The sequence below is a fragment of the Musa acuminata genome, chromosome BXJ2-9 (assembly GCF_036884655.1).
Source record: "Musa acuminata AAA Group cultivar baxijiao chromosome BXJ2-9, Cavendish_Baxijiao_AAA, whole genome shotgun sequence".
Lineage (NCBI taxonomy): Eukaryota > Viridiplantae > Streptophyta > Magnoliopsida > Zingiberales > Musaceae > Musa > Musa acuminata.
In genome coordinates, this window is record NC_088346.1 from 45,804,680 (window position 1) to 45,826,602 (window position 21,923).

At 36.2% G+C, this 21,923-nt stretch overlaps 3 protein-coding genes across 5 annotated transcripts; 2 read left to right on the forward strand and 1 right to left on the reverse strand.

Annotated features, from left to right (window-relative positions):
* Positions 1–3,738, forward strand: LOC135623632 (uncharacterized). The gene is made up of 5 exons (XM_065126816.1): positions 1–455; positions 528–661; positions 2,521–2,668; positions 3,373–3,479; positions 3,576–3,738. Exons 1-5 carry the CDS (start codon positions 170–172, stop codon positions 3,615–3,617), a joined length of 717 nt encoding a protein of 238 aa, XP_064982888.1. The 5' UTR covers positions 1–169; the 3' UTR covers positions 3,618–3,738.
* A 3,965-nt stretch (positions 3,739–7,703) lies between these two features.
* LOC103998932 (threonine dehydratase 1 biosynthetic, chloroplastic) lies at positions 7,704–14,729 on the reverse strand. 3 transcript variants are annotated; one of them, XM_009420560.3, is made up of 9 exons: positions 14,225–14,729; positions 13,521–13,700; positions 13,127–13,396; positions 11,553–11,759; positions 9,932–10,180; positions 9,779–9,852; positions 9,488–9,605; positions 8,323–8,457; positions 7,704–8,086 (listed from the first exon to the last, which is right to left on the reverse strand). In XM_009420560.3, the coding sequence occupies exons 1-9, from the start codon at positions 14,690–14,692 to the stop codon at positions 7,946–7,948; spliced, it is 1,842 nt and encodes a 613-aa protein (XP_009418835.2). In that variant the 5' UTR covers positions 14,693–14,729; the 3' UTR covers positions 7,704–7,945. The 3 variants fall into 3 exon arrangements, 2 of the variants coding, with proteins under 2 accessions (XP_009418835.2, XP_018674165.2); XR_010491451.1 differs by lacking the exon at positions 9,488–9,605 and having other exon boundaries at positions 7,947–8,086; XM_018818620.2 differs by lacking the exons at positions 9,488–9,605; positions 9,779–9,852.
* A 1,238-nt stretch (positions 14,730–15,967) lies between these two features.
* On the forward strand, positions 15,968–21,580 carry LOC103998933 (protein SEEDLING PLASTID DEVELOPMENT 1). The gene is made up of 9 exons (XM_009420561.3): positions 15,968–16,663; positions 16,963–17,177; positions 17,724–17,874; positions 18,005–18,196; positions 19,048–19,210; positions 19,336–19,574; positions 20,249–20,425; positions 20,495–20,659; positions 21,139–21,580. Exons 1-9 carry the CDS (start codon positions 15,983–15,985, stop codon positions 21,439–21,441), a joined length of 2,286 nt encoding a protein of 761 aa, XP_009418836.3. The 5' UTR covers positions 15,968–15,982; the 3' UTR covers positions 21,442–21,580.
* The last annotated feature ends 343 nt before the right edge of the window (positions 21,581–21,923 follow it).

The following is a 21,923-nucleotide window of genomic DNA, read 5'->3' on the forward strand; positions in this document are numbered from 1 at the left end:
CGAACGGCTCTCTTCTCTGCTCTTCTCCTCTCATCACGCTGCTGCCCTCTCTGCCATCTCAAGAGCCCTTCACATTCCAAGTCCCCTCCTATATACTCCCTGCCTTCATCTCCCTCCTCCTCCTCCCTCTCCGACGACTGCGCAAGGAGAAGGAAGGAGAGAGAGAGAGATGGCAGTCCAATGGAAGCCGAGTTGTTCTTTGAGGAGCCCACGTGCTCCATTACTGACACCCTCTTCGTCGTTTCCATCTTCACCAGCTTCCATGCCGCTCCTCCTGCACATGGCAAAAGGAAGAAGCGGGCTCAGCTATCGCGGCCGCCGCTTCGTCGTCCGGTCGAGCAGCGGAGCCGGCAGCGGGAGTCTGGAGAGCGGATGGCAGCGCTGGTGGCGGCCCCCGGAGAAGGGATTGGGGACGTCCGACGTCAGCCTCAGCGATGTCCTCTGGCCCTCGGCAGGTGCTGCTCCTCCTCGTGTGATCTTGTGATGTTGGGAATGGCGCGTGGTGGTGAACGAATTGGATGCCGCAGGTGCGTTCGCAGCGATGGCGTTGCTGGGGAGGTTGGATCAGATGGTGGCTTCCCGGGGCCTGTCCTTCACCATTGCTCCTCTGGGGGCTGTGTGTGCCGTGCTGTTCACTAACCCTAATGCTCCTGCTGCCCAGGTTCGAACACCTCTTGCTCTTGCTCAGTCACTTATGTTGCAGATTATTGGCATACAACAGAGTTCTGTGCTGTTGGAGGAGGTGGAACCTACTTGACTTAAAACTAATTCCTTTGGTTCTCATGATCACGAGTGAAATTTGCTTCTCAATTTCCAATATGTCCTATGGAGGAACACCATGAACTGGATCACAAATGAATAATTGGAAGCCCAAGTAGCAAGATGCTTGGATAGGGAATCAGCAAAGAATTGACAATGGATGTTTGTGTTGTCTACAAAATGTAGAGTAAATAAACAGAAGCACATTCTGAAACTAATAGAGAACTTGATAATCTGGTGTTTTGTAGATAAGGATTGAACAGTATTTGAAAGAGGGATTTCTAGTTTTTCTTCTTGTTGTTAACAGAAACTGTGCAAATTTCCTAACCTATTTTAATGTAAGATATCCACTAGTGTATTAGCTTATTGAGAATGTGCTAAATCTCATGAAAACATTTGGCCAACAGAGAAGATTTCTAAAATAGGATGTAAACCACTGGCTTGAATGGAGTGATTTCCACCCAAAAATAATCAAGAGGACTTGTAGAAACATAGGAAGGAGCTTCATTTTACATATTTTGTTAAAGATTAAAACATGATTACTGGCAGATTGCATTTCAGACGAAAGTCAAATGTTTTATGGGCTTTTTAGGAGATATATATAGGAGTTATTATCAACTGCAGTAATTTGCATGTGAGATGAGGTTATGTAGAATTTGTAGCTCCAGCTCTTGGCTATAAATTTCTGGGATTTTGACTTCCCTATTTGTCTTTCAGAAACAACAACTTTGATAGATTTAGTACCTAAAAGTGATGCGGGGCAAATTTAGTCCTTGGACGATCACTGAATTTTGCTAAAATTTTAGATTGCAATGAGGTCTATCACAAAAGCCATAAATATGTAGTCAATTATTGCATTAGATGTAAAAAAAAGTGTAAAAGAAATTAATAGAAATCCTGATGGAGGGATTTAAGCTTTTGTGAATAATCTTAAGGTGTCACCTTAACTTGAAAGATTAAAATACTAGCTTATAGGCTGAGTAATTCTCGTCGATGTAGAATTAATTACTCTCGTTGTTGTCGATAGTGAATAACATAATTTCTAGATTTTAGTTTAGCAACATCAGTTAAATTTAGAAGTAAAATTATACATTCCAGCAAAATAAAGTTTAACTTGTTATTGTTCAATGGGTTGAGTAAAAACATATCTGAAACCATGGTTTTAAATCTTGATAATGGACTTGTGCCGATCCCTAGCTGGATCAGTATCAACTGGTATGAATCAGGTATGAAACCAAGGTTTTAAATCAGACACATTTTTTATCAGCAATACCAGTCAACACCGAGAAGAGGGCAGGAGGATGAGAAGGATAATAGGACGTAAAAGTTGGGTTGAACTATTCAAATTCAAATATCAAAGTTCAAGGTTTCATATTCTCAAAGGAACAAAAAAAATATTCCAGGTCCCATAAAAGACAATTCTGTACCATCAGCTGTTCCTCTTGGCGTAACGAGGTTAACATTTGCTTCATTAAATTTGATTTGCCTATTTGTTGCACATTGTATGTATGGTAGAATTAATTGAAGCTAAAATGAATAGAAGATCCAAGACACTAAAATGGTCATCTTTGTTTCTGAATTCCTCCTTTATTAGAATAGTAAGTCGATAACTTTTTTCCTTTAAATTGTCTAGCTTTAACATGATTATTCTACTTATCAAGTATCATGTGAGAAATACCTGTAAATTTCACAGGAAGTAGATATTCTATTTGTTCTTTAATCACTATATGATGATTAACTCTAACATGAATTCTGGTACAGAAGTACAATGTGTTCGTTGCTCAGATTGGTTGTGCAGCATTTGGGGTACTAGCTCTAGCAATATTTGGGCCAGGATGGTTGGCAAGAGGAGCTGCTCTTGCTGCATCTATGGCATTCATGATTGCGACTGGAACTACCCATCCTCCAGGTAAAACTTTATAGTGACCATGTGTTCCATATTCCATTTCTGTCGTTACAGAAGTAAGATTGTACTGTGTCAGCTTTTACAAACTAGACTTAAGCCTGGTAATCTTGATGCTTAATTCGGCTATGAACAAATTAGGTCAAGTTGTCAACCTATTTCAAACTATTTCCAGCACCCTTTTTATAAAACTAGATATAAAATGTCTCCTTACTGATCGATAGGAATGATCAGGTTTCGAAACAGTAGTTACTGATATGGTTTCTATGGCTCAAACATTGGTCATTCAAATTACAAAGGAGCAACTTTATCATGGTACAAAAGTTTGTCCTTTAGGAAAGAAAAAGAAAAAAGAATGCCTGTGGTAACTCAAAAGTCTTCATAAAGTTCAAGAATGAAGGCCTGGGGTAGAATGCTTTCCATTTCATTGTCGTAGTTTTCATGCTAATTTTAACTCAGATTTGTAACGAATTACTCATGGTAATACATTTATCCAGAATAACTTACTGCATTTAATTATGTTAGTGTTATATATCTTGTCATGATATGAAGTTCGCTTCATTTGAAGTATGCTGTATCTTTACCTGCTACTGCACTGGAAAGCTAAGGATCCTCCCTGTTTGTGAAATTTGCTTACTTATCTATGATTTGTCATTTATTATATCTTGGTAACTGATCTTTTCTTTTTCTACATCTGCTTGGAAATGCAGCTGCCAGCTTGCCTATCTTGTTCATTGATGGTGCCAAGTTCCATCATTTGAACTTTTGGTATGCCTTGTTCCCTGGTGCTGTGGGCTGTGTTTTTCTATGTTTAATTGTGAGTATGTTTCCCCCCCCAAGTATTGTATGTTCACAAACAACCTTCTCCAGCCATAAGTGATTCATTTAACATGTTCTGTTACCTCTGTTGCAGCAAGAGATGGTGACTTTTCTGAAAAGGAACTGCAAATTTTGACAAGAGGGAGTATGCTTTCACAACTCTCGTGTTCAGCCCACAACCCTCCTTGTCATATGTATCTTATCTTTCCCATTGACTTTCTCTGCCATATATCCAATTGAAGTCAATGTTTCTGACATTTTGTGCTCTTTTTTCATCGTCTTTGCCAATGTAAGATGTCAAATTGAAAAATATAATATATCAGGAATAAACTGTCAATCATCCGTGTAAAAGGTTTACAAAGATTTTCATCATCCGAGTGTCAATGTCGGATGAAAAAAATAAAAGATTACGTTATGTTACAGCATAAAATTATATAAGATCTTAGGAACATAGATTTAAATTAGTTTCAGTATAGGGCCAGATTGTCATTTGAAAGTGACAATGGACATTTTCTCAAACAATGATTTGAAAAACATTAGGTATCAAAAGACAACAAGATCATAAAATGCTCTTGTGTGTTCATCAGAGCGAAATGAGATATAAAATATAATTAATAAATATGATTATATAAATAAAAATATAACATTAAATTAAGAACATTTGAAATATCAAATAATATTATCTATTTTTTAATAATAAAAATATTAAAAGATTCAAAACAATAAAATTTATGTCAAATTCAATCATCATCACAATCAATATTGTTATTCTTAAATATATTATTATTCTTCTCATCTTCACGTATATCTTTATGAAAATATGTTTCCTCCTCTTCCACTATACCAAGAGATGATTTTGAGGCTTTTGTACTTATTTTTTTTCTTTCATCATTTGTTTTGTAAATATTTGTAATTCTTCGATACTAGATTATACTTTATATAAATATCGTAAATATCGTAACGGGCAATGCTTGATTATACTTTATATAAATAAAATCATATAATTATTAATGCTCTAATCAATTTTTTTCTTTTTGTATGAATATATCCTATCATATAATTTGAAAATATATTAATATATTTATCTAAAAAAAGATTAATTAAAATAAAAATATTATATGATCCTTATACGCTCAAAAATACTTCAATTTCGCTCATAACTCATAGCACTATATGTCAAATTAAAATCTTGATAGTCAATTGCTATAAAATTTCTAAATAGACTTCATCATAGAGTTGTAAAATTTATTTTATTATTAATAATAATATACTATATATGAAATTAATTATATAAATTTATTAATATCTAGGGATGTAGTTGTCTGAACGACCATTAGAATTTCAAAGAGACTATCAACATTCTTATATAAGGATAATGCGTATGATTTTATCTTGTACCTCAAGACTTAGAACTAATATTATAATGTATCTTGCATCTCAAGGAAACTAATCTTGCAATACATTGATATGACCCAGTTATAACTTTTGTATCACTTCAAGGTATGGAACTAATCTTACAATATATATATATGACCCATTTATAACTTTTGTATCAAATTCAATATATGTGTTCTTATAAATGAATTTTGGATACTTAATGGGCGATGAAATTAACAATTTCATTTTTCATCAAATGATCGTAAATATTTTCTTATATATTTTTTTATTTTCATTAAAAGAACTTTTGAATTATCTCATTTGCTTTATCTATAGCCTCATAAATATATCACATTACAAATTTCTTTTTATCATCTACCAACCGAATGACTCAAATAAGAGAGCATATTACTATTAATATATAAATCATAAAATTTCAAAAGGATGACAATAAGATGATATCATCAATCTCTTTCCTTTTATCATTTGCTTGTCACCCATTTTTCTAAGGTAAATATATTTTTCAGGTTATGTTTTTACAATATAATGTCAAGAAGTAGCAAATTAGGTAAAATTATGTCTCACCAATTTTTTGTTGTTTATGAATTCTCTCATTATATTCAAAGCTCTTATATAATTATAAAGAAATTCAATGATAAAGATTGTACTTTCTAAAGTCTTATTAATTTTAAATTTTTTTTCAATATCCTCTGACATTAAATCAAAATGTGTGGCATATGAAGTCTAATATAAGTTAATTTTTTTTACTTCAAGTAATTTACCTAAAATAAAAGATAATAAAATTGATAAGACTTAAAAGTTATGTAGTTCTTCCATTCAAATTGGAGATATAAAGTAATTAAAAGATTAAAAATTTTAAAAAATAAATCTTATCAACTAACATATAGTTTTTTCCATTGTCAATTATAATTTGATGATATTTTATTCACTAATTTATTCCATAAATTTACCAAGCAACTCATATATTTTTTCTCTATATTTTATAAAAAATGATGCATCTATTCATTTCACATATATGATTCCTAAAGAACAATTGATCATAAAATTAATTATATTTTTATATGTCTTGTTATCCAAGCAACTAGCATAATAGAACAACTATGCCTTATAATTTTTTGTAACCCTTTAATAATTTATTTATATAGTTCAACTCTTTTTTCAATAATGAAACTCATAACTCAATAACTTGGAGGTTCTAATCTCTAACCATATCTTTCAATTGCTTTAATAATCTCCTTAGAACTATCTAATAATAAGTACTAAGGGAAATGTCAATCTAATAGAAGAAATGAGTAATATGATGAATTATTCTTCCTCTTATTTCCTTATCACAAACAGCATTTATATTTATTTATCTTAATTTTACTCTTACTTGCTCTTATTGTTTTTGTGATCCTTGATATATATATAAGTTTATCGGTCCCTTTTTACCCTTTTTAATAACCATAACTTCTTTTTGTTTTCTATAATATACTCTTTTCCTACTTGGATTAATATTTTCATAATAATCTTCTTCTTGTTCAAAATTATCTTTGCGTAAAATCCTATAAGATTCATTCCTTTATAATTTTTTTCAATCATATAAGCTAGTTGCTCTTCGTTTACATCAAGTGGTTGATGCCACTTTACATGAAAAATATCACATCTAGTAATCTTATCACAAAAGATAATAAGTAATTATATTAGGATCTTTAAGATCATTTAGATAATTGTATCCTTGAATTTTTCGAAGAATCTTTTAAATTACTTTGTACATTTATCATTAATCTTGACTCCCTAATAATAGTTTTAAATAAATAGAAATTAATAATATTAAAATCTAAACAGTATATTATCAATCTAAATAGATATTGCTTTGTACAATAATTAGAGGGAGAGAAAAAAGTCGTCGATAATGAAAAGTGAGGAAAGGAGAGGGTAACAGTAACGAAAGAACTTTCGGACGACGACGATGGTGGTGAAGGAAGATGTAGATGATAACAATAACAATAGAGGAAGCTTCGGATGATAGCAACGATAGTGGAGAAAGAAAGACGACGATGGTGGTGAAGGAAGATGTAGATGATAACAATAACAATAGAGGAAGCTTTGGATGATAGCAACGATGGTGGAGAAAGCTGCAGATGACGATGTCATGAGCAGAGAAAGTTTTAGAAGTGTTCATTGGTCACGAAGGAAGCTAGGATCCACAACAGTGGAAGGAACTACGCATGAAGGCTAGGCTATCAGACTCGTCCGTCGATGACAAAGAAATCATCATTAATTTTTGCTTTGTGGCAGAAATCATCATTAAATTTGTATCCTTTCTTTCCAGTAAACTAAACTGAGATAATGTAGTGAATTCTTCGGAGAAAAAAAAGTAGTGAATTCTTCACTCTATAAAAAATGTAACTTTTTGACACCAAAACAATAGATAAAACTTCAATTCAGTTATGTGCAATCTCTAGTGCATTCATCTTACCATCTAGCAGAAGTTTGTGGGTTGATGGCTAACCAGCTGAATGGCATTTCTATAGACAGGAAGAATGTTTACATTAGTAAGTTGATAGAGTACTCATTTCTAGCTTGGACCAAATAGACAAGACATAAACAATAAGCACCTGTTTCTGTTTCCTAATAAGCTTCTCACATGTAAACAAAACTACTTAGGCCAATAATATAAAGCTACTGAGAAATTGATCAAACAAAGTATATTCAAGGTTTGAATGGAAAGATTTAGGTGACAATGTCAACATTAAGTGTACTAAAGATACAAAAGAAGCCAGCCTTCCTGTAGATTTAGAAATACCAGAAGATATGAAACTACAAGATCCAAATCAAGAACTAAAGATAACTGCAACAGCACACCATATAAGGAACAATTTTGAGACCAGTAGATTTGAAACTACATGACCCAAATCAAGAACTAAAGATAACAGCAACAGTAAAGCATATATAGAACAATTTCAACAAGCCAAAGGCCCCCCCCTAGCATTTGATAAGTTTTTTCACAAGGAAACTTCTAATAGAAGCGGCTATTCATGATTCATGGTGTAGAAATGGCGCAGGTGTCTAATTTATTAATTATCACTGCATCAACAGCCGATACGCCTCGTTGTTCATCTCATATGTAAACTCATATCCAAGATTCTGAGCTCCAATCTTGAACTCTTTCATATCGGGCTTAGGAACTTGGATGCCGACCAACACATTTGCACCAGTCTCACCCTATGAAGCACAGAAATCATAAGACAGAGGAAATAAATATAGTACTCCTTTGTTCTTAATTTGAAAAAAGGAAATAATCGAAGGAGAAAATAAAATATATGCTCTGTTCTTTATATACAAACTTAAACCCATGTTAAATCTCTCTTGGTATGCATATCCCAGTGTGATGTCACTGATATGGCAACTCTACAAGATGAATAAATTAAAAAAGAACCAGATGATGCAAAATAACATACCTGTGCTCGATAATGGAACAAGCTGATATTCCAACGTGGGCTAAAGGAGTCCAAGAATTTCATTAGAGCTCCTGGCCTCTCAGGGAAGATAAATCGGCAAAGTAGTTCATCTTGAACATTTGATCGCCCTCCCATCTGAAATGAAGTCAGTAAAAACAGTGTTCATGTTGATTACCACAAAGACACCGGCATACACAGAATCTTTTACTGTAATAATTTGATAGAGATGGACAGACAAGCAATTAGATTGGTGCTCTTTCAATGTTTGTGATGCATGTAGTCATGTTTTGGCTCAGTGCGTTGATGCCAAATGTTGGATAAATTGGGGGACAATAAATCTACTGAAATCTAATTATCAGGTCGGTTCCTTTTCTGTTCATGGAACTTGTAGAAGCTCATATCAGTTCTCAGCTGCCCTACATGAATATGGTAGACGAAACTAACTGCTTTTTCAAAAAATAGAAAATTGAGAGGCAAGAGTCTAGATTTTCCTAGATGAGGACCGAGGCATTGGAAGTAGGAGCATTTTAAATTAGAGAAGAAGGGAGAAGAACAACGAGAAAATGAAGAACATTGAGAATGAGAAAGAGACTACTAGAGAGGGTGATAAGAGGAAGAGTCACTGTTGATCACTAACATGATAAATCAAACTTGCACAATCATATGAACTATGCTTTTGGCAAGGCCATACTTGCTAGCTACTGCATGTACAGATGGAGTTGGTCCACAATTCTCTCAAAATGAAGCTATTTCTTTAGCGATGTGAAAGGATGAAGACATAATCACTTTGATGTTGGATATTCGAATAGTTGTATATGCACAGAGTAAACACACTTCTGTACATAGCAAACATTTTGTGCATTATCAGTATCTTCATTTCTAAAGTAAATATCATATAGAAACTTGTTAATTTACATGATAAAGTGTCGTGTCAAAATTAGTGTCAGATAAGTCTGTCAGTTGCAAGCCCAATCCTAGTATCCAATACCCATCTAAGCCAAAATCACACAAAAAAACAATAAACTAAAAATCTGGATGCAGACAGGCATCAAGAGAGGCGAGCTAGCACAATCTGACAACAACCATTATGAACAATAAAAACATGTATTTGTAAATTCTAATACGATGGTAGATGTCAAAATATTCCATAAGGCAAGAGACATACAAAGTATCGCAGATGATCTTTTGCTAAGTCATCATTGGTGAGGTTAAAAGTTTTAAGTTGTGCATGTTCCATTCGATGTATCATTGCTGCAAGTTCCGAGTCAGTATGAACACCAACACTGCAATAATGTATTTAAAAAGCTTTGATAATAAAATTATTATGATAAGATATAAAAGGAAGTCTAACATGATAAAGAAAACTTCAGAAAGGTCAAAACAGCAAAAAGTGAAAAGAAAAATAGTTCCAATCATTTTAGAGGTTTGTTCATACAAGCATCAATGCAAAACTTGCCTATAAAGAACAAGAGCATGTTCTTTACGTGAATCATATCTGTACTTGAACTCTGTAATATTCATAGGGCCAACCTACAAAAGTTCATACGATCAAAATCCAAATTTCATCCCTGAAAAGAAAATATTCATGAAGTGAATCTATCAAACATACCAGTTTACAGAATTTTTTAAAACTCCCTTGCTCCTCTGGTAGATGAGTTGCCAGAACAGCCTCGCGTTTCCTACCAACATCAGCTAGTTCAGTTACCAGCCTTAGCCTATCAAAATTCATGTTTGCCCCACTAGTTATTGCAACAATATTCTCATCTTTCAAACCATAGTATCTGCAGTAGGCTTCTGCACCAGCTAGAGCGAGAGCACCAGCTGGCTCTAGTATGCTCCTTTTCTCCTCAAACATATCCTGTATTGCAACAAAGACTTCTCAAAATCCAAATTAATCTCTGTTAATTTCTACCACTTTACAAAATTGCAGGAGGGTGCAAAATTCAATATCTACAAGAATCTAACAATTCAAAAATTAAGAAAGCCCAAAGCCTTAAGACAACAGTTTCTTAAAATGTTCACTCAAAACATTATCTTGAAATATTATCACTGTTGGAAAGCATTGTGAAACTGTGTTATGTATCACCAAGAAGAATCATTGATCAGCCATGGATATTGAGGAACAAACTCACTAACAACCTTATTAGAGTCCCTTCCTTTTTTGTTAATCAAATACCACGACTGACATAGCATAACTATTGCAGAATGTTATGCATAGAGAATTATGTATTTAACTACAAAGAACTTCTCATAAAAAACTAATAAAAGCCTCAGCAACATAGTCCCTTTTCAGAAGTATGGTTAACCAAAATGATCATTCTAAATTATCTTATGCCATTAAGCTTCTGGATACAAAATTCTATTTTGCTGACCGAGAAATCATAACCTTCTACCCACCAAGAAGCCAATAAAATTTTGCAGCCTCTTGTAATACAAGATTGCACATACTATCTTGCTTATCCAACGGAAGGTTCAAATTGATATGACAATGTATTAACTAGTCATTCGTATTGCATAACAACCATTGAGCTTCTACTGATATAGTGACAGTTTCACTTTCATATCAACATAAGAGGTTTAAACCAAAAAAGGCATGACCATTTAAACTTAAAATTCATGGATTGTTGTACAGTTTATCTTCTCTCTTAATAGAAAAATAAATATGCAAGTTTCTAATTTTCCAACAATTTTGCTTTCACATTAATGGTCCCTAAGAAATGAATATGAACTCTGAATAAGATTAATAAAGAAATAATAGAAAATAGATATTTTCTGCAAAATGAATGAAACATTTACATCAACTTGTCATGGCATTGAATCCTCACTATTTGGGTTGTTTTAGGTCCACCAATCATCCTTTGCCATTCATATCTTCTTATGTTGTTTCTGACACATTTTATATTAATCTCCCTATGCATAGCATGGAGCTTTTAATTTGAATTGACTTATTTCTCCTTAATGATCTATTTAGTGGTCTTTTTGGAGGCATGCAAATTACCATATTATAATGATGGTAATTAAAACACACAATCACATAGAGATACAAGAGAAGAATTATTAGTAGCAATCAAAATTACAACCAAATAAAATATACTAGGAACATGTTCTTTAGTGCAGAACTTATTGTCCCTTCTATGGGCTAGGACTCAAGGATCAGTGGCACAAAATCCTAAATGTTATGGGACTGACCTATTAAATCAATGAACAAGAGAAATGGAATAGAACTTCACCTTTATAGATGCACAAATAGCATCACGACTAACAAGAACCACTCCATCAACAAGTTCCCTGCACAGGCGAAAAGTTTCTTCTCCAACCACTTTCACAGCCACACCATCTGCAAATCCTCCCACTTGCTCTAGCATGATCCTCTCCCCATGATATAGAGACAATGCCATTGCATTTGCGTCAGAAGGCTCTACTCCAATGATCTTTACCTGTTGAGAAAGCTCAATTAAATGAACATCTCTCAAGGAGGATTACTCGCTTTATTCTAATTTAATTTAATGATATAGCAGTTGTTTCATCCCTTCTAATCATGCATTTCATGTTTAAAACTTAATATGAGATTAATAAGGAAAACTAAGTGCATGAGACTCATACTTCTACCAATATGAGATCTGAGGGTCAATATATACGACATTCTCCTGCAAGCAGACAGAATATTTCTTAACTAAAATCCAGTCACCCAGTTCACAAAATGAGTGACCTTACCATGGCACTAAGGCTTACTAGAGGAAAAATTCACTACAAAGGTAGTTCGAGCAAACACATTCTAAAGCTGCTAACTTATATAATAAAATAACTATATTACAAGGTAAGAAATTTAAAGACCTGACCATGACTTAATAACTCATGAGAATGCATCTTGTGGATCACAGTCAAACTGAGATTGATGGTCATGACTCAAGAACAAGTTCTATGGACATATACAGAGACATTTTACACTTCTATAAAAGTAATTTTCAGAAAAAGAAAACGAGTTGTTTGTCTTGGAAGAGTTTACTGGAAAGTAGAAAGAAAACAAATAAAATTTTTTTTATACCATGTCATTTAGTTACCAAATGTTCAAGTTTTAATGAGTGGTTTTCTTTTGATAATCACCAAGTACTTAATTTAAAATAAGTTCAACAAAAACAGAAATACACAAAATATATCCAGTCACTATCACTTGTCATCAGTTACAAACACATTTTCTACAACATTTTCTATGAAATAATTGAGGATTACAAATATAGAACCATGCCTGATGGTTGCTAATAAAACCAAAAATAATTTATCATGCAAAACACATACAAGATTATCATTTATCATTATTCATTAGTTACATTTACATATTCTCATTCACTTTGTACAAAATAATTATGGATAACATATACAGAACCATGCTTCATGTTGCTAAACAGACGAAACATAAATTATTACAAATCTCTTGCTCAATGAGTGCAACAAAATTATGGACTATGCCAAAAATAATAATTCACCCTTTTCACAAAAATGAATGTAAAATATAACATGAAAGATATGACCATGCAAAATCTTTAGTTTTCATTGATCTACTTCAGCCGGTTCACTGATCCAATTTGGAGATGGACTGCTTATGGATGTATGCCAGTTCCATCAATATATTTTCATTACTCCATTACTAAAACACAATAAAACAAAAATCCATATATTTTGCTAAAAAGATCAATACCCATCTTGAATGCTTCTTCACCAATAAGTTTTTCAAAATTTTGTAGCAATCTGAAATGGAGGATAAATGCAGTTTAAGTAACATAGAGATTTACCACCATGCACAAACCTCTGGGCGAACCCGTTTTACATAAGCAGCAATTCCTGCTATCAATCCACCACCTCCAACTGGTACAAATATTGCATGTAGTGGACTACTCATTTGGCGAATTATTTCCATTCCGATTGTTCCCTGGCCTGCAATAACATCATGATGATCAAATGGAGGTATGAATGTCCGACCCTCCTGGTCTCCACGTTGCTTTGCATGTGACTGTGCTTCATCATAAGAGTCCCCCTTAAGGACAACTGTTGCACCTAATCTCTCAACGGATTGCCACTGAAAGGTAAAAATAATGTACATCCAATTATACAAAAACCAAGAAACAAGCATATGAAGTATGACACTTTTTTCCAAGTGGCCATTGTAGAAAGAAGCGATTAACATTCAGGCATGTAGAAACCTTGATTTCTGGCGTTGTCACTGGCATTACAATCACTGCATCACAACCTAGTCTCTGAGCAGCTAAAGCAACTCCTTGGGCATGGTTTCCAGCCGATGAGCAGATAACACCCTTATCCAATTGCTCCCTTGGAAGTTTAGCCATCATATTGTAGGCTCCTCGCAACTTGAAGGAGAATACCTGCATATTTAATATGTATGTCACTAACAATCAATTAAAATATTGATTGAAGAACATATCATCGCATCTATATTGAACTAACCACAAAACATATTGCAAAGTAAGTTCATAACCTCCCGTGGCTGATTTACTACAGCCAGATAACTGAAGAAAGATGAGTCATTACCATATGTCAGTCGTCAAGAACAGAAAGCTAATTGGGAAAAGGAATAAAAAGGCAATTCGGTTAGATTCTATGAAACTAAAGGAATAATACTGATTCAATCAACCAACAAAAGAAAAGAATCTCTAAAACCCTATCTTTTCCATAATCATGCCTACATTAAGGGCAAAATAGATGCAAAAGGCACTTGGTGGCTTGAGATGAGACATAAGCCGAAGCATCTGCCACATCGCGTCCAAAAATGAAAGTAGGAAACATCGATCAAATAACCACAATAAGGTCTATAAGCAAAACACAAAAAAGGAAAAAGGCACCTTTTTAGGCTTTCAATCAAATAAAAAAAGGATTCCGCAACAGTTACCGGCTGCAAGTCCTCTCTCTTGAGCCAAAGATCGACCTCAAGCCTCGCCGATAGCTTCGGCGCCAGTTGCAGCGGCGACTCGATCGCCACATCATAAACCCTCGACGTCAGTATACTCGTCAGGTACTCCATCGGATTCAACGCCCCGTTTTGACCTACATCACCCGGTGGCGGCAGCGACAGCTTGGTCTTCTCGGAGATGGCACCAAGGGAGCCGCTTTCGTACTGCAAAGAGTCCACCGAGACACTCTTGAGGGGTGGGGCGAGAGAGATCGCCTCCGGCTGAAACGTGTGAGCCGACGACGAAGACGAAGGCAGGGCATTAGCAGCGACGAGTGGCCCTCTTCTGACACCAGCGTGGGACCCCGGAGAATGGTGGTGGAGGCGAAAGGAGGCGGCGGGTGGGGCAAGCCTCGCCATCGCCGGCAGCCGAGGCGGCGGTGGGCGTGACAGGGCGAGGGACTCCATCGCCTGGCTTGGGTCGAGTCGGGGGGTTTCATTTGCTGGCGATTTCTGGGGGTTTATGACATGAATGAAGTCATCTAATTCAGACACATTCTTCCCTACCCGGTAAAATACCTTATTTTTATTAAAGAAAACAGTGGGTCCGGGTGACTTTCGCGGAGCTTCCTCGTGTACGTCATCTGGGTGCAACGAAACGGTTCATGTAAGTATGACAATTAATTCGGGTGGGCCCGTTGACAACTCTTCCCACTCGTTGACTAAAACTCCGACTACATGCATAAGATCATAATGCACGTGCAACCTCACGTGTTAGTAGAAATATTAGACAACGCTGTTTTACTCGTAGTTTTCTTCACATGGTTATTATATAAGCAAATTTGAAACAAATATAAGATTTAATCTTCAAATATTACGGAAATGAATTAGCTACTGGAAGTAGATTTTATGTTTTTCTAAATTTCAGAAAAAATCTTTTTAATCTCAATTATAATTTTATTTTTAATAAGAATTCTTTTAGTGAAATATGATATTCTATTTCTTTACCGTCGTTCGAATTTAACATATTGTCACAGATAAAATTATAAAGTGATTTATGATGTTTAGAATAATTATAAATAATAATTCATGATATTTAAAATAAATTTAATCGAATCATCAGTCTAAGCATTTACATTAATGATTTCAAAAATTGATCGTGATGAGTTACTAATCATCTTATTCTAAAATCGTGAATAATTAATTTGTTATAAAAGGTTGATGTATTTCTTATTCGGAATAAACATAATTATATGTATTCCAATACATGCACGTATGCATGATTCGTATTTTAATCGAGTATATTCGTGTGATACATCGCGCACGAGATCGGTGTGGTTTTAGTAAGTATACGCAATATATCACGTATGAGATCGATACGTGTTGACGTGGCGGATCGTTATTGGGTCTGCCGATTGCTGAGTCGAGGTGGCCATTTCTTCCCGGTCAAAACGGGGCAAACTCGTCAAAGAAAGAGCAACGTGTAAAACTCCTTCGGTGGAAGCTACTCGCTCCCCTGTTTCATCTAATTCAGGGACCAGGAATTCACAGTCGTAGAGTAATGTGGGACCCATGTTAATGCATTGACCAATGTGCTCTCTTCCTTGTGTTTTCTAGAGGGGCGAATTGGGTGTTTCCTGCATTGGTCAAGACAAGGAGGAGCCTTTCGTCCTCGCCGTGGGGACAGATGTGTCGCGCGCCACAAGCCAACGGCCGCGGAACAAGAGAAGCGATGACTTCCCCACCCAACGATCGAACATGTGGTGGGCAGCCCGCGCCCCTAATCCTCCCCATGTGTTCGTTCCGTGCCTTCCTCTTTCATTTGGCCCCCCTCGGCTTCAAAGATTCCTCCGCATCTTCCTCCATCTGATTCCTTCTCTGTACTTGCTTCTTCTTATACGTCTTCCGCGCTCCACCCGTTCGACAAAAAATCTCAGTGAAACTATAAGAACAACAACTGATACGAAGAAAAGGAGCAAACGAAGTCGGGAGATGTTGAAGGCTTTGGCTTCCGCCTCTTCTTCCCACGTGAACGCCTTCTCCCAGCTCCAGACGCAGAGCCCGAACCTCATCGTTTGCTCCTCCTCCTCGTTCCGCCACTCCCCCGGCCCCCGCAAGGCCGTCGCGCCGTCCATCCGCCGGCCCGACGCCGACCGCTGCTCCCTCTGGAGCCACCATGGTTCGGTCCCGACGCGGTCGAGATCGGACGGCGGTGGTGCTTCCACTGCCGCCGCAGCGGTCCATGGCGAGCTGGAGCTGTTCCTGGAGCTGGTCCCGCCGAGGATGCGGAGGGAGCTCGCGCGGCACGAGGAGATCCGGGAGCTCATCGAGCTGGTGATGGATTTGGGGAGGAAGCCCGTGGCACGATTCCCGTCCGGGGATTGGATCATGTCGGAAGAGCCTGTCGGGCTTGAGGACCTTCGCCATGCCATTTCTAAGGTGATTCCGAATGAGTTTTTGATCTGCTTTGTCCTCTTTTCTAGCTTTAGGTAATTCCTATCCAAAAAGGAGCTTTTGATCTTGTTGCTATGATCTACTTGGTTTTTCTACCATGAAGTTTTATTTGACTATGATTTACATCTTACAGAAACGACGGATTGACATATATTAGTAACCAACACTCATTGTGACATATGAATTGGATGTTTTCTTAGTTCAGATTAATATAGTTTTTCCGTCAGGATGGTGACTTGTGATTTTGTAGTTTGCAATTATAAAACTTAACTTTTAGTTCACAGGTTGGTGACTTTTCCGATGACAATCGATCTGGCATCAACCGTTCCTTGCACAGAATTAGTGCCATTCGGAATCGGAAGATGCAAATAATTGGCCTCACTTGTCGAGTCGGTCGGGCTATATCTGGGAGTGCCAAGATGATTCGTGATTTGGTTGAGGGTGGAGGCTCTATCTTGGTAATTGGGCCTCCTGGTGTTGGGAAGACTACTCTGATCAGGTACTGCATGTGTTTCTTGTGAGTTATCGATTATTATCTCTTAAGCTGGACATATCAATAATTTTGCTTTTTATTTATCTTTCAATCAACTGAATGAGACATTGCTTGATCATATTGAAGTACCAAATAGACTTTAAGATTCATAACTTGTATTGACTTTTCTTTTGCACTCTGTGTGGCACACACACATATCATGTAGTCACTGACTCTACATTGATATTACAAAAAGGGCTCCCTAGTGGATATGCATATTACCAATAACTGGTTTTAGGTTTTCTGTAATGGCACCTTTTTCTGTCAAGTAGTTGTTTCTCTTCTATGACTCATAGCCACAATGCAAAGCTTCAAGGAACTTTCTTCTTACTAGAAATGTGATCAGCAGCTAGACCTGCTTTCTGTATAATAGTTGACTCGAGAGATGAAAACGATGCTGCGACAACTAAACAAAGTGTCTGTCACAGAGTTATCGTATGTTGTCTCATGGAGTAAAAATTTTATGCAGTTATTGTCTTAATGTCATCATCACCTAAGTTATTTACCTTGCAGGGAAATAGCTAGAGTTTTAGCAGATGAACACATGAAACGTGTTGTCATAGTAGATACATCTAATGAGATTGGAGGTGATGGGGATGTACCTCATTCAGGAATCGGTCGTGCTAGGAGAATGCAAGTTCCAAATGTTAGCATGCAGCACGATGTAAGAACTACTATATGTTACTTTTTCTTCAGTTAAGAAATTGACATTCTGTAGATCTCATGCACCGGAAGGACTACTATTTGTTTGTCAATGTACATATCCTGATCTTATATGTGTGATGTCTCTCCAGGTCATGATTGAAGCAGTTGAAAATCACATGCCAGAAGTCATTATAATTGATGAAATTGGGACAGAACCTGAAGCAATGGCAGCAAGTACCATTGCTCAAAGAGGTGTGCAGCTTGTTGGAACAGCTCACGGAGTAACAATTGAGAGCATAATAAAAAATCCTTGCCTACAGGCACTTGTTGGTGGGATAGAGGTATAAATTATTTCTCTCCATTCACCATTTTGCGTTGCTGCGAAGCTGATGATATTCTTCTATATGCTTGAGTTATCTATTTGCTTCAATACTTTGTGCATTGATTTGATTGGCTTTCACCTTATTTTTCCATTGATCTTGAAAAACTGAAAATTTTGTGATTGGACATTCGGGAAGTTCCTTGATAGATAAATTGTGTAATTTGATTAGGCCAGATTGTCAACTACCTAGTTTAGAATTTGTAATCAATACACCTGCCTTATGCATGCACCATATGGGAAAATCTTGTTGGACATCTGAATAGAGAGGAATTTAGTATCTTGGAACGGAAAAGCTGAGAGTCGTTGGATTCTTTTCTGTGTATGTACTTGCAGTAGGTCAGATCACGATTAATAGTGGCTACACAAAGGTGTAACCCAGTAGCGTATCCAGATCACAAAAGGCCCAATTTGCCTGCTACACCAGCCCATCCCCATTATGAATGGCCTATTTTGCCATTATTACCTGAAACTGACTCAAATCTCTGTGTTCTTTCATGCTGTGATTGATATCAACACATACTTGGACATACATTAAAATAATTTATGTGTATTTTGGACTCTAGTATTTCTCTATGCATGTGTTATAAATTACCACATGCATAACTATCTTTCAATTGCTGTATTTTCAGATGCTGGTCAGTCTAGATTTTTTGCCTATGACATCAGGCGCCATCGCTGCTTGATTTTACAAATATTGTGATGATTCAACTATGAAATCATGAATTTATTCTTTGAAGAGCACAGTTTGAAGAAATACCATATCACTTAAATTGTATAAGCATTAATTTTTTTGAAGTTATCTATTTGCAGAGTGTTACACTTGGTGATGAGGAGGCTAGAAAAAGGAAAGTGCAGAAAACAATACTTGAAAGGAAAGGACCACCCACATTTACTTGTGCTGTTGAGATGATATCCAAAACTGAGTGCCGAGTTCATCACAAACTGGAAGCAACTGTAGATGCTATTCTTGCAGGTATTTAGTTATTTTCTTATACAAAATTGTGGACCATTATCCGTATAGTGGTGCCCGTTTGAAAATATAATCAGTTTTTACCATTTGAGAAGATGAAATTAATCCAAGTGCTTGTACGAAAACAGGGAAATCTCCTCTCCTTGAACTACGTAAGATGGATTCAAAAGACGGTGATTTAAGGAGCGCTTTTCCAGTGCTTGGAAAGTATCATGAAGAGGAACCTTTTATTAGTTGTAAAAATGACTCTTCCATGGAGATGAGGCCTCCTAAAGATGATGCTAATAATAATGCTGGATACAACAAGAAAGTAAAAAGTAATTCATCTATGCCAAGGAGATTACCAGTTCGTGTATATACTTATAAGGTACATATCAAACTCAGTTCTATATTGTGAAATATTCCAGAATTTGTGGGAAAGTTTATGCATCTTAACTGTGCTTTTGCATTCACATGCTATGGTTCATTCCAAAAGAAGGTTATGTCCTCGTACTCACTTTGGCTTGAACCACTAGTCCTCCACTAAAACGAGTGATGTAGAAAGAACTCAACTACTTCTTATCACATAATTGCTTATTGTGGTGCGAGTCCTGGTATGCCCCTAACTCAGTGACAAGCTTCAAGTGCCTCCTGTACCACTTCCATCCAATTTCATTTCATATTCTTAAATTTGAGACTTCCTTCTTGTCAGCTGTGACTCTTAGTTCGCATGACCAAACATCTCCTTTTAATCATGTATAATAAGAAATCTCTCTGACATGATAAGCAGTGACTACTTTTATATCCCAAGCACTGTCCTCATTTGTTGTAGGCATCTCCCTTGGTGGTAACATTGCCATTTAAAGTGAATCTCCGAATGGCCATTCTCATAGCTTATTGGAAGCAATTTAATTTATCTACTTCACCACATTGTTCCTTTATTGTTTGCTGAATGGCTACATGAAATAAATTATAGTTAAGAGATGTTGATTCGATCAGATTAATTGATGTAAAATTTAACTTCATTTGGTGGCTCTTATGTCTGTATTGGTCCTCTATTAGATCTTGGAAGCTGATCTACTGCAAGTAGCAACTGTGATGGGGTATGAGGATGACATTGATGTGACTGATGACATTGGAACAGCAACTGCGATTCTAGCATCAACTTCTGAAATGAAGCAAAATCCTTGGATTCGCAGTGTTGCGAAATTCCATCAGCTGCCTATATTTGTGATTAAGGTAATTGATCTTATTGTTTGACTCTCCTGGTTTGCCTGTATTCTTATGGTCCTTTGTTTTTACTTACAGGAGAATACTATGGCCCAAATGGTAAAGGCAGTTAAAATGATTCTTGGGATGAATAATTTTGGATCTACACAAAATGAATCAACCAAACATATGCATAAGGACATTGAGGTCAAAGATGATGCACCTATGAGAAAACCTACCTTGGAGGAAATTGATGCATTGGAGGTATGTGCATCATATCATGAAAACCTTATACATGCTACATTGTCCACATTTTCCATCATCACAAACTAATGTCTTAGATCATTTTGCATGAAATGTAATACAACTTTAGTTTGGAATTTTTATGTTTTGCACCTCTATGTACTTGCTCGTATAAAATAATCTGTATTCGTAGATCAGTCTGAACCTGATGTTAGGATGGTGAATAACTTGGCTTAGATTTAGATGAGGTGCCTAATATATCATGATCAACAAACAGCAAATTATCATGGCAATGTTCATTAGGTGTATTATTCTATATTAGATTAATATCAAGTATCAATGGCTGCGAGGGATAGGCATGTGTGCAGATTTGATTAACCAGATATAAACTTTCTGGAACAGCATAAGGTTTTCTTTCGTTTCCAGTTTCCTGCAGTTGCACTTCAATCTTCATGCTTGATTCATAGCTGCTTAACAAATATATACACTGCTGAATGTAGGAGGTCCGAATGGCTATCGAGTATATCGTAATTCCCGGCGGAGAGCCCGTCGAACTCCTTCCGAGATGCTCAGAGATAATTGCTCGTCAGCTGGAGCTTGTGGAGAGCTATCAATTAGCCGCAAAGAGATCAGGCACCGAGCTGAACTCCAGGTTGCAGATTCTTCCGGTAAAGCTAAGTAAGAAAAGCTTGCCCGCTAAAGGCGATAGATCAGAATCGATCGAGCAAGTCGACCTAAATGATCTAACCAGTTTGAATGTGGGTTCTAGAGTTACTCGCCTGCCCCTTTTGCCTGATCATTAGGGACTCTCATCAAAATGTACATGTTAGTTTGTGTCATGTCTTGTACAGCAATGTAAATTATTATACACATCCTCAACAGCAAATGTGATTCATGTCATTCTTTCAATGGAAAAATAATTATTAAAATAAGTTTGTCTCATGTCATTATTTCACACAATGATACCTTGTTCATACAGTCAGCAAGTCAAGAAAAAAAAAAGTGAAGTTTTGGTGATCTTTCTTATGTTCCTCAAATACTATACAGCCGGCAACTTGGGAGTCCTATCAGTTCTTGGTCTGTATTTTTTGAAATCCGGTCCAAAAAGATGATGACTTTTTGAAATAATAATAATACTGAGACCAAAAAGAAAAAAAAATGGTCAGAGAGAGATGAAGCATCCTCAAATCATGTGTTCTTTTAACTCTATATGCATACAGGAAAAAGTTTCAACATCAACATAAACAGAGGCACCCTTCAATCATAACACGACAACGATCTGAGA

Coding starts and splice junctions, on each gene's coding strand:
- LOC103998933 (XM_009420561.3), top strand. CDS start 15,983: ATGTGGTGGGCAGCCCGCGCCCCTAATCCTCCCCATGTGTTCGTTCCG. Junction 17,178..17,723: donor GGGAAGACTACTCTGATCAG/GTACTGCATGTG, acceptor TTTACCTTGCAG/GGAAATAGCTAGAGTTTTAG. Junction 17,875..18,004: donor ATGTTAGCATGCAGCACGAT/GTAAGAACTACT, acceptor ATGTCTCTCCAG/GTCATGATTGAAGCAGTTGA.
- LOC103998932 (XM_009420560.3), bottom strand. CDS start 14,692: ATGGAGTCCCTCGCCCTGTCACGCCCACCGCCGCCTCGGCTGCCGGCG. Junction 13,701..14,224: donor AGAGAGAGGACTTGCAGCCG/GTAACTGTTGCG, acceptor TTAAATATGCAG/GTATTCTCCTTCAAGTTGCG. Junction 13,397..13,520: donor TGACAACGCCAGAAATCAAG/GTTTCTACATGC, acceptor TTTACCTTTCAG/TGGCAATCCGTTGAGAGATT.
- LOC135623632 (XM_065126816.1), top strand. CDS start 170: ATGGCAGTCCAATGGAAGCCGAGTTGTTCTTTGAGGAGCCCACGTGCT. Junction 662..2,520: donor CTAATGCTCCTGCTGCCCAG/GTTCGAACACCT, acceptor ATTCTGGTACAG/AAGTACAATGTGTTCGTTGC. Junction 3,480..3,575: donor GTGTTTTTCTATGTTTAATT/GTGAGTATGTTT, acceptor CCTCTGTTGCAG/CAAGAGATGGTGACTTTTCT.